Here is a 16,195-nt window from a genome sequence, read left to right as displayed (position 1 = left end):
ATTCTTATGAGAAGTGTCTCACCGAAGATACAAATTTGTAAGTTTTCTGCCTATAAATATGATAAATACATTTATTTTATTATTTGTGAAAATCTTTATATTAACAACATTCAAAAAACTTTGTTTTTTTTAACTGACCTTTTGTTCAGTAAAGAGCACATCAGTGGATGATTATCTGAAACAGTTCTACTTCATACAAAAATATGTATTTGCTGACTTGTCATTCTTGTGCATAATTCTGACCAGAAACATAACAAAGGCTTTCACCTAGTCTTAAAAATTACAATTCATGTGTGCCAGGTGCTATTCCCACCTCTCAGCCCAGAAACAACACACACCTTGCATACTGAACATCACAACCCCACTCAACCCTCTCTCAGCAACAAGAAGAAGAACCATCTTTGCCTCTATTCATGCTCCTATATTATACTCTATGTTCAAATATATTTATACCAATACTCTAAACATTATTTCAATATGGTTATTGCATATAGTTTGCACTAACACAGTTTTAGTCAATAACATAATGTAATGAACACTCATCTCCTTTTAACTCTTAGCAATTGATACAGTTTTTTTATGTATTATTACATTTTTATATAAATCTTGAAATTCTTAAATGAAAATAACTTCAGAATTATTGAAAATTATATAAAATTGAAAACATTTCTGTAAACAGAGAACTTTCTACATCAAATCACGGACTGTGCCACAGCAAAAGGTAATTACTGGGATCGATTGGTAGTATGAAATCTTAAATATTGAGTTCTGTAAACAAAAATTTAGTACATCATACAAATCAGTGAAACACAAATTACTATCTGTGTAATGAGAATTTGGGAAACATAGCTCGTGAAGTAATTTTGATAGGCAGTTTTAATCTGAAAGTAACTTGTAAAAAAAAAAAAGGGGGGGGGGGATGGGGGATAGTACTTATTTACTCTAGGAGTGACATCAGACAAGTAGAGATGCTCCACACTAATGTGCTTCAAATTATATTTGAACACAGTCCAAAGTCTGTACTTTGGTCTCATTTTGTGATTTAAGGTAGTGGCAGTTCCTCTCTGGATATCTGGATACCACTAGACCTATCTGGCAAGACGTGAAATCCTGAACAATTTGCAAGCACCCCTAAAGATAAAACTGTTAATAACAATATTTATTGATCCCTTGACCATTTTGTACAGTAATATGTGTAAGTGACTTAAAAGGAAGCACACAGAATGTAGACAACTTAAATGGAAACAAATTTCCGTCCATCCCTCCATCTTTTCACTCATTCTGTTAATGTTGATCTTCAGAAAGCTCACTTCAATTGCCGTTTGGGTACCAGCTTGTCTCACACAGCTAAAATATAGAAGCAACAGAAGAAACATTCCTTATGTGAATGACACTGTAAAATATTATCATATGTGTTCTTGAAAAAAGTGGCAGACTTGTGCCAATGTGCATAAGTTATGCATTCATCAGTGCTTTAAAACTTTTAGATATTAACATCTATTACAACTCTTTTTTAAATGTATCAATTGTTTTTAGGTTTATACAGCATACTTTTTTGATATGGTGCCCTGCTATGTACTTGTCTAGTAAAATAATTCTTACTTCTGGGTTCGTGACCATGGATTGGGCTGTTTGGCACTGAAAATTCCCTATGTGATGTAAGGTATGCATAACAGTTTTGGAAGAGTCATCATTTTAATTTGTTCCTGCATGGTTCCCTATTGATACTGCCTTCAGTATTCTTATTGCTCATTTTTAAAATTTTGATAGCCTTTTTGCAAAACTTGCATTTCCTCAGAACATCACACCATACCCTAACAGGCTATACAAATAGTACTGTCTCAATATTACCACCATTGTAAGCATTTTTAAGACAAATTTTCTGCTGCATAGCAGATCGAACAAGCCGGTTATTAATGAAGCACAACGGTGATAGGAATTCAGAAACTGAAAAGTGACAGCAGCGATACGAGAGACTTGTTGCCATACCCAGGTGCTGAAGCTGCTCGGCGTGAAGAAGGGCGGCAGCCGGTACCCGCCCTCTGACCCGCCGCGGCTCTCTCAGCGGCGCAGGGTCTACGGCAGCCTCTCGTCGCTGCCCAGCTCTGCGAGTTCCAGGCCGCCCGCCACACGGCCCCACGAACGTCGCAGGCACGACGACCACCGCAAGAAAGTCAGGGATCTCAAGGTACACAACAAAGCACTATGGGACTTAACTTCTGAGGTCACCAGTCCCCTAGAACTTAGAACTATTTAAACCTAACTAACCTAAGGGTATCACACATATCCATGCCCGAGGCAGGATTCGAACCTGCGACCGTAGCGGTTGCGCGGCTCCAGACTGTAGCGCCTAGAACCGCTCGGCCACCGTGGCCGGCGTGTTGACTCACACTAATACAGTTTTTGTGTGTGGAGCTAAGAAATGGAAGAAGCTGATTAGTACACGAAAAAGAGCTTGAACATAGAAGCTCAGATTATGAACCTGCATTGTTCACAGATGCACTGTCTCAGTACTGTGGAATGACTGAGTAGTACTGCTGGTAATTGAAAATCATACTTACTCTCTATATCTTGACTAATAATTTCATTTCTGTGTACATGACAGTTTAGTTAACATTGAAGAATTGCTCAAGTACCATCATTTCATACTGCTGACTAAGAAATACTTAAAATTGAATAATGAAACACTGTTTTCACTAGAGAAAATAATAATTGCATGTGGCACAATGACTGGGTGCAAGTCTTTCAATTGGATGCCACTTTAGTGACTTGTGTGCCCAATCTTCCTGAATTATCCAGAGGAGGACAGGGGACCTATAGTTTAAAATGGAATCTGATCCACATGTTATTTCTGACAACATCTCACATCATGGAGAGTTGAAGGCTAGACTAAAGGCAGGCTGAAAATTTCTGCAGTCTGACCAGGATGCAATCTCGTGACCTCTCAGTTTCCAAGCAGATGTTTCACCAATATACACCCAGGGCTGATAACCAGAGAAAGTGAAATTGTTTCGTCTAGAATTAGATATAAAATGGTCTACTTTTTAGTGTTCCTGGAGGATGTAGATGTCTCCTTGGCCATTGTTAAAGAGCAAAAGATTATCATGTCATATGATACAAAGAGAGGACAGAGACTGCACACAGCACCTACACTACTATTACACAATCTGACTGTATAACTTTGTAAATGATGCAATTTTCAAAATTACAGATAAATTTGCATGTTTAGTTAACCATCTACCATGGCTGAGGTTGTTAATGGCTGGTAGCCAGTTCAAATCCTGGTAGAAATTTTCGCCATCAGTATTTGCCTGCCAAGGGAAAAGAAGGTAGCATGTCAAATTCCTGATCACCAGAATCTCAGACAATATCATGGTCAGTTGTCAGTCACTAACCAAACAAGATTGATGTATTTGGTTTGAATTAATTGTGGATAAAACTATTATAAAGGTTTTTGGAAATGAAAAATAAATAAAATATCCAAGGTAAGAAAAACACAATACACATACAATTATTCTAGCATTTGTGGATGATTGGATGAAACCTAACATCCTAAAACAGTTACAGTTCATGCAAGAATATTAATATGCCATGGAATCTTGTTTCTGGTTAGAAATCTCACCAAGCCTCTCCACATTACATTTTACTAAATGGCAAAAGCTATTCAGTCCATGTGCACACCTATAACATACCATGTATCACTAGATACTTCAATCAGTACTGTCAAGCAACTCGCTCCTGCCTTTTCACACACTTGTGTCTATTAGTATGCCAAAAATTATTTAAATAGGCTTGTTTCATAAAGTAATTTGTGAGCATTTTTAAGTATTAATTAACCAGGACCTACTGTTTTGAAGCAGAATTTAGGCAATATTGATTATTAAGTACAACACTGAAATATTTGAAAAATAACTACTTACACCATAGGAAAAAAGTAAAACACAAATTACTGCCTGAATACCAGCAGCAATAATTCGAAAAAAAAAAAAAAAAATGTGTGAAGTAATTTTTATATTTTCTAAGTAACTTTTGTTCATGATGAAAAAAAAAACCATTTACATACTCTAGAACTGAGATTAGAGCAAGTGGTTATGCTCAACTTCGCTACATTGCAAACACTGTAGAGTAGGGCAGTACTCACAGTTCTGCTATTAGAAAAGCCATGGATTCCAACTGATTGCAAATTATTTTAGTAACATGTTTGGGAATTCAAGAAATATAAACTTCATTTAAAGCAGAAAGAAGAGAAAGTATGATAATTCAGTACACAGCCATACCAAAGGTGCATCTACACTGGAACGGTATGTGGAGAGAGGCTAGGCTAACCCTTTATTCCTGAAGAGGGGCAGCAGTCATTTCAGTGGTTGCACGTATAAAAGAGCAGACAATAAACTAACTTGCTTTGCAGGTACTGCAAAAATCTCCAAGCAAGGGGAAATTACAGCCATTATTTTTTCCTGATGGCATGCAGTGCTGCTATATGGCTCAATAATGATGGCATCCCCTTGGGTACAATGTTCTGGAGATAAAATATTCTCCCTTTTGGATATCCAGGCAGGGACTACTCAAGAGGATGTAATCATCAGTATAAACAAAACTGTCATTCTGTCAGTTAGAGCTTGGAATATTAGATCCCTTAATTGGATAGGTAGGGTAGAGAATTTACAAAGGGAAATGGATCAAGTTAGATACTGTCGGAATTAATGAAGTCCAGTGGCAGGAAGAACAGGACTTCTGGTCTGGTCAGTGCAGGGTTGTTGTTGTGCTGTTGTTGTCTTCAGTCCTGAGACTGGTTTGATGCAGCTCTCCATGCTACTATATCCTGTGCAAGCTTCTTCATCTCCCAGTACTTACTGCAACCTACATCCTTCTGAATCTGCTTAGTGTATTCATCTCTAGGCCTCCCTCTATGAGTTTTACCCTCCACAATGCCCTCCAATGCTAAATTTGTGATCCCTTGATGCCTTAGAACATGTCCTACCAACCGGTCCCTTCTTCTTGTCAAGTTGTGCCACAAACTCCTCTTCTCCCCAATTCTATTCAATACCTCCTCATTAGTTATGTGATCTACCCATCTAATCTTCAGCATTCTTCTGTAGCACCACATTTCGAAAGCTTCTATTCTCTTCTTGTCCAAACTACTTATCGTCCATATTTCACTTCCATACATGGCTACACTCCATACAAATACTTTCAGAAACGACTTCCTGACACTTAAATCTATACTCGATGTTACCAAATTTCTCTTCTTCAGAAACGCTTTCCTTGCCAATTGCTAGTCTACATTTTATATCCTCTCTACTTATCAACACAAAATCAGATACAGATAATGCAGGAGTAGACCTAATAATGAATAAGGAAATAGGAATGTGGATAAGCTACTATGAACAGCATAATGAACACATTATTCTGGCCAAGACAGACATGAAGCCAACACCTGCAACAGTAGTACAAATTTACATGCCAGTTACCTCCTAGATGATGAAATGACTGAAAGAATGTATGATGAGAAAAAAGAAGAGAAGGCAAAATAGTATGAGAATATGGACTGAGGGAAATGAATGAAAGAAGAAGCTACCTGGTAGCATTTTGCAAAAATCACAATTTAATCATTGCTAACACTTGGTTTAAGAATCATTCAAAAGGTTATACAGGGTGTTTCAGAATGGTGTTTTAAAAATTTGGGAACAAGTTCCTTACACCTAAGCAAGAAAAAAAAGTCCAGTAAACATGGGCTCTAAAATGCATACCTTAATAGCTATGAGCACTTGTTCATCTTTGTTGCAGTTTTGTTTACTGAACACCTACTTATAGCTCTGTAGGTATACATCTTAGAGCCCATGTTTACCATACTTTTTTCTCATTTTGGTCCATAATACTTCCTTCCAATATATGGAAAGCAAAGAGTTTGTAGCAGAAGAGGTGTGTTTCACCAGGTTGATTGTATGATGGTAAGACAAACATTTTGAACGCTGATTTTATACTGTGAGAAATTTCCAGGGGCAAATGTGAACTCTTAAGAAATATTTATTGATGATGAACTGCAGATTAAAACTGAAACAAAAATGCAAAATAGTAGGAAATTAAGGAAATGAGCATGGATAAATCAAGGATCCCGAGACTGTTGAGAGTTTCAGAGGTAGGACTAGGCAATGGTAGACTGAATCAAGGCAAAGAAATACAAAAGAAGATAAATGAGATGGAATAGGGAAGGCAGCAGAGAATTGCACAGTAAAAACTCATGGCCATGTAGAAATTCCTGGATAATGTAGGAAATATTAAATTTAAGTGATGAGATGACAGAAGGTAAAAATGCAGCAAATAATGGAGCCAAAACGAATAAAAAGGTCTAAAAAATGAGACTGGCAGAAAATGCAAGATGGCTCTACAGAAATAGCTAGGCTGTAAAAGCATGGATAACAAGGGTAGCGATGCTGCCTTTAGGAAACTTACAGAACTTTCGAGAAATGAGAAGCTGCTGTATGACTATGAAGAGTTCAGATGGCAAGCCAGTACTATGAAAAGAAGGGAAAGCTGAAAGGTGCAAAGAAAATATAATAGTTCTACATAAGATAAACAAGTGTGAGGACAATATTAGAGAGAGGAAAGAGGTAGTAGATGAAGCTGAAATGGGAGACACGACACTGTGAGAAGGCTGTGACAGAGCAGTGGAAGACCTATGTAGGAATACTGCCTCTGGAACAGACGACATATCCTCACAGTTATTGAGATCCTTGGGAGAGCCAACCATGACAGAATTATTTCACCTGGTGTGCATGATACACAAGGCAGGCAAAATACCCTTGGATTTAAGCAAATGTAATAATTCCAACCCCACACATGACAGATGCTGACAGGAGTGAATATTACCACACTATCAATTTAATAACTCATAGTCACAAAATACTGACCTTGGGATTGTTGGTTTCTGGAAATATGTAGATATACGTGGAGCAATATTGACACTATGATTTATCTGAGAAGATATGTTGAAGAAAGTCAAACCTACAAGTATAACATGTGTAGATTTAGACAAAGCTTTTGACAATGTTGACTGGACATCACTCTTTTAAATTTTGAAGGTGGCAGGGATAAAGTGCAGGGAACAAAAAGGTCATTTACAGCTTGTACAGAAACCAGACTACAGTTATAAGAATCAAAGGACATGAAAGGGAAACAGTGGTTAGGAAGGGAGTGAAAAAGGGCAGTAGCCTGTCCCCAATATTATTCAATCTGTACATTGAGTAAGCTGTAAAGGAAACCAAGGAAAAATTTGGAAATGGAAATACAGTTCAGGAAGCAGAGCAGCTGAAGGGAATAGGTAGTGGATCAAAAATAAATTAAAAAGTGATGATCTATAAAAGTAAAATGGGGTAATAGAGTGCAGTAAAATTAAACCAGGTGGTGCTGACAGAATTAAGATTAGGAAATGAGACCCTAATAGTGGTATATGAGTTTTGCTGTCCAGTCATAAAAATAACTGACAATGGCCAAAGAGGAGCATATATGGGATGCAAACTGGCAATAGCAAGAAAAGCATCTCTGAAAAAGAGGGATCTGTTAACATTTATATCAGCATAAGTGTCAGTAAGTATTTTGTGAAAGTATTTCTTTGGGTGTAGTCTTGTAAGGAAGTGAAGTGTGGAAAATAATGAGTTCAGACATAAATAAATATAAGATTTTGAAATTTGGTGTTACAGAAGAATGCTGAAGATTTGTTGGGTAGAACAAACAACAGACGAGGAGACACTGAATCAAATTAGGGGAAAAAAGAAATTTATGGCACAGCCTGAGTACAAAAAGGGACTGCATGATAGGAAACATTCTGAGGCAGCAAGGAATAAGGAGACCAAGGCTTGAATACACTAAGCAGATTCAAATGGTTGTAGGTTGTGCTAGTCAGGCGGAGTCGACAGGGCCTGCACTGGATAGATTAGCACGGAGAGTTGCATCAAACCAGTCTTCAGATTGAAGACAACAACAACAGCAAAACTCATCATGTTTCAGAATGTTGCACAAATGGCGTTTTACTTGAGATTTTTATGATACTTCCAAATTTATCATTCATGTTTTTTTGCAGGGGATCAACAAGAGGTTCCAGCGCCTGGAGTCTCACGTGGTCACTCTGGCCCGCAGTGTTGCACATCTGTCCTCAGAAATGAGAACCCAACACCTCATGATACAGGTAAGCAATCTATCTAAATTGTTGAACTGTCAGAAGACAGGAAAACAGATTAAGTAAAGGTAATCTGTCTTTCTCTTAGTATTTACCTCGTGTAGTATGAGCTCGGCTTTTTAGGATTTGAAAATCTTTATTTATTACTGAATTTTTTGGGCCAGATGCCTTTCCTGAAGCTACAGTTGTCAAGGTAAGCTAAGGTCAGAAAGTTGTGTGTACCATCTGTTTGTGAATTATGTAAGCCTTGTGCTGTTATCATGTTTTAACTGTTTGGATTTCATATTCTCCGAGGCAGAATTTGATGACCCAGCGTTTGGCTGAACAAGTGTGGAAAACCATCAAAAAACCACACTCAAGCTGGCCAATGTACTATCCCACAGTTGTTAATATGCCCACAGATTCAATCAGGGTCTGGCACACCTCCATGTCTTGCATGTTAGCAGACTGCACATCATGTTATATGAGCAGGTTATTAAGTTAAGCTAAAAATGGTGTATTTTCAAGTGTCCACCTGAGCTGTTTCCATTTTTTTACCCAAAATTTCAATTACCCTTTGATACTCATTTAGCACTGTTGGGGGTTAAAGGTAACTGACTTCTGATAATTTGTAATTAATGCAGTACCTGATATGCATATCAACAGCCAGGTCGTCAGCTTGCAGATTCCACAATTCGATTGCTGAGCAGAGAAAATGACTTGGCCCTTACTTGCCAGTGATCAAACACTGAAACTACAGATAATTATCTTATTTAATATGAAAAATGACTCAGAGTAATGACTTGTGGCGTATGAGGCATAATTTCAACAACACAGTTGATTTGCCCAGTAACCACTTGTAAACAAAGGGTTTAAGAATACTCTAGTTGGAGGCTATAAGGCAACTTTTTATCTAAAGTTGCTACAAAGACAATTTTCTAACTTATGTAATTATAGACAGATTTGTAAAGCTTACCTTAATAGTTTAGTCATTATCATACCAAATGCAAGTGTGTCAGGTTTCAGTTTAGATTTTGTACCCCACATCAAAAGTAAAGTGTATATGAAATTGACAAAACTTGAAACATTAGCCAGATGGAACACCTGTACTTGTTATAGTTCCACTCCTAACATTACAACTGCGGGTTTCTTTTTCTCTTTCCTGTTTCCTTCCCATATTTAATGTATTCCCAAATTTTTATCTAAGCTTTAGTTTTCCTAAGTTTACATTTCAGCATGTCATTTACGTGATGCTAATGATGACAGTACAATTAGTTTGTGTAGAAATATTTTATTTAATGAAGTATTCAAAATTTATGATTCACAAAAACCACACTTATTCAAACCCACTAATAATTTTTGGAAATTTGTGGTAAGGTCTTATGGGACCAAACTGCTAAGGTCATCGATCCCTAAGCCTACACACTACTTAATCTAACTTAAAACTAACTTACGCTATGGACAACACACACACCCACACACCCATATCTGAGGGAGGACTCGAACCTCCAACGGGGGGAGCCGCACGGACCGTGACGAGGTGCCTCAGACCGCGTGGCACACTAATAATTGTTTATTTTAAGATTGATATACTTTATTTGAATGCCACACTTTCTTCTGTTGAATAAATGTTTCGTCTTTTCTGAAGCTTCTACAATTATGAAACTCTATTAATTGTTGCTGTCATAAGAAATCTAGAAATTTGAATCTGAATATGTAATCCCTTCAAAAGCCTAAAGATACCTCCATCTGTTTTGAAAAATGTACCACGTTAATTAGTTACATGCATCATACAGAAAATTTGAGTTCCCAGAAAATTCTTGGTGGGCTTTGCGAAATCCCTGGTATAAAAATGAGGTCTGTAATTCCACTATATAAAATATAACCTAGAATTAATGTAATTTGAAAAATATATGGCTTTTAGTTGAACAAAATAACTTAGCCCTCTACTATGTATAAGTATTCTCTGTTTCTCATGTCTCTCAGGTTGATGCTGAAAATGAAATAACTTTGTATTTAAGTCCTTGAGTGAAATTGTATGATAGTGTTATATATTGTCACTTACGTCAAGTTTTGAAATGAACATTATTAAGTATGGAGCTTCCAGTTGTTTGTTTAGTTTAGACTCCTCAATGTCAGTGTGGTTTACTGGTTCATCATGTATTTTATACGTGTTGATCATCATCAGTTTGGACAGTGATAAAAAAAAAAGAACTACATACACTTGATAACTCACTTGACTTGTGTTATGTACAGTTATTTAAAGGTATATTAGAGTAACTAGGAATCGTTTGTTGACACTGAAAGAAGAAGAAGACTGCTGAGGAATCCATCTGAAAGGTCATAAGTTACATAGGTGCGCTTCTGCTTGCAGGAGATGGAGAACATTCGGGGCGAGATCGCAGCTCTGCGCACGCAAACGGCGCTGCACCACCACCGGTCGCAGTCCGTGCCGCGTGCCCTCAACGTCGCGAGCGGTGCCGGTCCGCAAGGGGACAGTGCAGGCGGCCTGTCGAACCCGTCACGCGTCCGCAAGCTGACCAAGTTCTTCGGGGACGAGCCACCCCTGCTCAGGTTGTTCCTCCGGAGGCTCGGCTACGAGGTAGGGCTGGGGGGTTACAAGCTCAGCTGGCTCTAAGCCAGCCTGCTGGCTTACGGCTTAGCGGGCGCCGACAGGCGTCTCCCATTACATTATCTTTGTTAATTAACATCCTGCAGATTAAGCTTATCTGTTACGGATATTACAGAACCGTATGACAGTTGGTTAATTGGCTGTAAATACAGATAAACAAGACCAATCACTTATGACACATTTATTTTCATCAACTACTTTTTGAGCATTTTCCGGTTCATTTTCAGGTGAGGCATAGAGAAGTTCCATACTTACTTTTGTAGCATGGTGCTATGTACTGACTCATAACAAGAAGGTAGGAAACACTTCAATGTATTTATCTGATGTGTTCTTGTATGACAAGTTCTATCAGAAAACAAATTTCTTTACTTAAAGCAGCAATATGGTGGTATTGCCATCTTGGCAGCTTCCATTTTCATCATCTAGTGAGCACAGAATTGATCACTATATTATGAATTCTGTAACTGATAGGCAATGAAAATCAAATTGCCAAGTTAATATTAGCCCTTTGACTGCTGTGGATGAGTTAAATCGTTACGCTCCACAGCTTCCCAGGTGCTGGTGACACATTTCAATGCCACCTCTGTGTTTTCCTATACCCAAATGATGAGTTTACATATCACATTCCGCCACCCATCTCACTGCTGTGGACGAGTTACGTCTATATCTCAGTGAATAAAAAAGTTTTGAAAATTTATCATGCAAGATATGTGCCTCTTTGTGTTCTATCATTTGCAAAAAGCCTCGTTTTGATATCCAGAACCAAAATAAAATATGACAATTGCTATGACCACATGTTTCTCAATACCCAGGAACGGAATTGGGTGTGCCATGTGCAACTGTCTGCCGGATACAAAAAACAATGAAATGAAATATCATTCTGCTCTCAATTTTAAATAAAATTTTGATATCTTATCTACATTTCATACCCAGCAATACATGAGCTGAAATCAACGAGGCGCAGTTTACGCAATGCGTTCTTATCTCTACAAACTCTTTTTTTAAAATTTCATGCAATACTTTACTTAATTTAATTTAGCACAGTAACTATGACAAATAATAAAAGAAATTCAGTCCTTTATCGAGTAAAGATATCAGACTGTAAGATGTGCAAAACTCAATTTTTTTCGCAGAATTTTTTTTGTACAATTGGATGATAAGTTTATCATAGTGGTTGGAACATCATCTCTCAGCACAGCAACAACAAAGCCACACTCAGTGACGAATGCAGAGAGCACACCTATAGTAGTCAAAGGGTTAACAGCAAAACAATACAGCTGATTGCTATGTGATTAATACTGTGGCCGATAGTCTATGAAACTGGAAGCTGATGGGTGGATATTAACAACAATACCACGATTAATACTGTGGCCGATAGTCAATGAAACTGGAAGCTGATGGGTGGATATTAACAACAATACCACACATTCTGCTGCAGTATACAAAGAAAATTTCAACACAGCTTCCCATGTACATATCACTCATGGCAGAAGATTAAAGGGTCTTTTTTTATCTTCTTATCACTGAGACAGTATCTAACATCAATCTCCAAACATAAATATGAAACTTCTTTATGCATCGCATGAATATGCACTCAAAAAGTAGTTTACGAAATTAAATAAATATTTTATAAGTGACTGGTCACAGTTATGTGTGTTTATATTCAACCTCTTCTCATTTTTTAACATGACCAGATAAATAAAGGAAAAATATGATTCATTAGATTTCAAAATTACAATTCCTCAAAGTTGTACAGTCTGTTCTTCAGGCATTTCTGTTTAACTGGGAAAGTGTGTTCTTTTATTTACATTCTGAAAAAAAAGAAGTGTCTGAAACCAGGAAGTGCACTATAACAATGATGGGTGATACAATGATGCAAGCAGCAAGAGAGTTAGGGGAGAGGATGATAGCAATCTCATTTGCTGTTATCTTGTGGTACAGAAACAATTAGAGGTTTGCGAAGAAGTTGCACAAGAGTTTGGTATAAAATTTAATGCAAAGAAATGCGAGTTGATGGTCGCTACAAGAGAGAACAACAAACCCAAGGTGAGCGTGCCACTGGTTAGGGAGCAGCTGAAAATGGAAGAAATAATGAAAGGACAAATGACCATGCAATGCAAGCTGGCAGCTTTACAAGAATTGTATGTGACAAAGAAGTCTGCCAGAAAAGTACGAAGGTTATTCCATCATTTTTCAGGATGCATCTGGGATATTATTAACTCATGTATTGATATTTAGGCTGACAACCTTTCAGCCATTCTGAAGGTGGGTCACTTGCAAGATTTTTAATGCACTTTACACTGTGGAGTAAACACGTGTGTCAAAGATAATTCTGTTGGTAACAAGAGTATCGGTAATAAAACAGTACACCTCCAAGAGTAAAACGGAGCAAGCACAGAGTCAGCAAATCCACAGTCCTTATGACATAGCTAGTTGATTATTATCGACGGCATATGTTGTACTGCCTGACCTAGAACAGTATTTCCTTTAAAACCCCAGGCATGAAATGAGTGGTTTCCATGACATGTTGAGCTGGCAAACCCAAGTCTTAGTTAAACAGGATGTTTGGTAATTGTATTTCCACAGCTTTCTTGATCACTTTCAACTGACTCACCTTGATAATGGCTGAAAGGTTTTCAGCTGAAATATCGGTACACGAGTTAATAATACCCTGGATGCACTCCCAAAAAGATGATTGAATATTGATCCATCAGGAAAACTTCAAGAAACACAAATAAGAAGATATTATCAATATTATCACTTGCATTACACACCAATTTTATTGTATACTGCACAGAAATTGTTCACAAAAGAAAAGAGGTGAGTTAAGTTACATGAAGTTTCTGAGATGTCAGATAGATGCAAAAAATGCAGATAACATATGAGGGAAGAAGATTAAAAAAAGGGCATTCAGAAATTAGGGGAAAACTGGATCAGAGTAGTGACAGAGGGGTAATGGGGAAATAGGAGAGGATGGAGTGGCTTGTGTTCCCAGCAGATACTGATAGTAGTGGAAAACCGGACTTACATTACCTAATATTTCTGTTACTTTGATTTGGGCAGGCACCAAAGGTGTAGAAAATTTCTGGAAAAAAAATTATTTATTTCCAATATTGGTGGCAGTTGATGTGCTTGCACATATGCTACCAAGCTATCCAACTATTGGCACATAAGTGTAGAACTTATGACAGTAGTCATGCATTTAGTTAGTTTAGAAGCACTTTAGTAGTTCTAATCAGTGTGAGTCAATTGTAGTAAAATAAGCTGCCAATTTGCACTAACCGATACTATCCCTGTCAATGAACAAACTTGTTTTGTCAGATTTGCAGTTTGCTACACACTACTTGTCATAAAGTTCCCTGTCAATGAACAAACTTATTTTGTCAGATTTGCAGTTTGCTACACACAATACACAGGTTTCTCAAATAAATGAATGTGTGTACCATCTAATCATCCTTTTTTTTATCACTTTGAAGCAGTTGTGAGTATTGTGCCATGAAGTATTTTGACACTTGTGGGCAATGCATGAAGTGCAATGCAGGATACAAATTTTAAATCTGCTCCAGTTGTCAGACATCTCAAAGTTACAGATAATAGTCTCACAACCAGCTGGCTATTGTTTGACAAATACATGCATAAATTGACCGACTTGTTTGTCAAATTGGCTAGCAGTCAAAACGTCTCTCAAACACTCTGTATGTTCGGTAAGCATGAGAAACAATGCAGCACACTGCCAGATAATTTGAAAAACACATTAAGGTTGACAAATTGCTTTATCATTTGCTGGGACATTAAGTATTATGTTTGTCCACTATTTGCTGGTGGTTGGATGCGTGGTGATTTGTGCACATACACATCAACTACCACCTGAAAATAGACAAAACTAGCCAATAGTGGGAATAAATATAAAATTACAGTTGAAGGCAGAAAATGTTTTTATTTAAGAGATAACATTTCTGGCCTCCCCCCATGAACCATCGACCTTGCTGTTGGTGGGGAGGCTTGCGTGTCTCAGCGATACAGATAGCCGTACCGTAGGTGCAACCACAACGGAGGGGTATCTGCTGAGAGGCCAGACAAACGTGTGGTTCCTGAAGAGGGGCAGCAGCCTTTTCAGTAGTTGCAAGGGCAACAGTCTGGATGATTGACTGATCTGGCCTTGTAACAATAACCAAAATGGTCTTGCTGTGCTGGTACTGCGAACGGCTGAAAGCAAGGGGAAACTACAGTCGTAATTTTTCCCGAGGACATGCAGATTTACTGTATGGATAAATGATGATGGCATCCTCTTGGGTAAAATATTCCGGAGGTAAAATAGTCCTCCATTTGGATCTCTGGGCGGGGACTACTCACGAGGATGTCGTTATCAGGAGAAAGAAAACTGACGTTCTATGGATCGGAGTGTGAAATGTCAGATCACTTAATCGGGCAGGTAGGTTAGAAAATTTAAAAAGGGAAATGGATAGGTTAAATTTAGATATAGTGGGAATTAGTGAAGTTCGGTGGCAGGAGGAACAAGACTTCTGGTCAGGTGACTACAGGGTTATAAACACAAAATCAAATAGGGGTAATGCAGGAGTAGGTTTAATAATGAATAGGAAAATAGGAATGCGGGTAAGCTACTACAAACAGCATAGTGAACACATTATTGTGTCCAAGATAGATACGAAGCCCACACCTACTACAGTAGTACAAGTTTATATGCCAATTAGCTCTGCAGATGACGAAGAAATTGAAGAAATGTATGATGAAATAAAAGAAATTATTCAGATAGTGAAGGGTGATGAAAATTTAATAGTCATGGGTGACTGGAATTTGGTAGCAGGAAAAGGGAGAGAAGGAAACATAGTAGGTGAATATGGATTGGGGCTAAGAAATGAAAGAGGAAGCCGCCTGGTAGAATTTTGCACAGGGCACAACTTAATCATAGCTAACACTTGGTTTAAGAATCATGAAAGAAGATTGTATACATGGAAGAACCCTGGAGATACTAAAAGGTATCAGATAGATTATATAATGGTAAGACAGGGATTTAGGAACCAGGTTTTAAATTGTAAGACATTTCCAGGGGCAGATGTGGACTCTGACCACAATCTATTGGTTATGACCTGTAGATTAAAACTGAAGAAACTGTAAAAAGGTGGGAACTTAAGGAGATGGGACCTGGATAAACTGAAAGAACCAGAGGTTGTACAGAGTTTCAGGGAGAACATAAGGGAACAATTGACAGGAATGGGGGAAAGAAATACAATAGAAGAAGAATGGGTAGCTTTGAGGGATGAAGTAGTGAAGACAGCAGAGGATCAAATAGGTAAAATGATGAGGGCTAGTAGAAATCCTTGGGTAACAGAAGAAATATTGAATTTAATTGATGAAAGGGGAAAATATAAAAATGCAGTAAATGAAGC

At 37.8% G+C, this 16,195-nt stretch overlaps 1 protein-coding gene across 7 annotated transcripts in view; it reads left to right on the top strand.

The window, feature by feature from the left end:
• LOC126106668 (mediator of RNA polymerase II transcription subunit 1-like) overlaps window positions 1-16,195 on the top strand; it is an 861,203-nt gene that overhangs the window by 833,173 nt on the left and 11,835 nt on the right. For 6 of the 7 annotated variants that reach the window (XM_049913034.1, XM_049913033.1, XM_049913032.1 and 3 more), the window contains 3 exons: window positions 1,994-2,188; window positions 8,081-8,185; window positions 10,530-10,757. In XM_049913034.1, coding sequence (XP_049768991.1) covers window positions 1,994-2,188; window positions 8,081-8,185; window positions 10,530-10,757 — 528 coding nt within the window. The remainder of the gene's footprint in view (window positions 1-1,993; window positions 2,189-8,080; window positions 8,186-10,529; window positions 10,758-16,195) is intronic. The other variant, XM_049913035.1, reaches the window with a different exon arrangement.

This window comes from Schistocerca cancellata, chromosome 10 (assembly GCF_023864275.1).
Source record: "Schistocerca cancellata isolate TAMUIC-IGC-003103 chromosome 10, iqSchCanc2.1, whole genome shotgun sequence".
Lineage (NCBI taxonomy): Eukaryota > Metazoa > Arthropoda > Insecta > Orthoptera > Acrididae > Schistocerca > Schistocerca cancellata.
The sequence above is the reverse complement of the archived record's forward strand: the minus strand, read 5'-3'. Positions and strand labels throughout refer to the sequence as shown.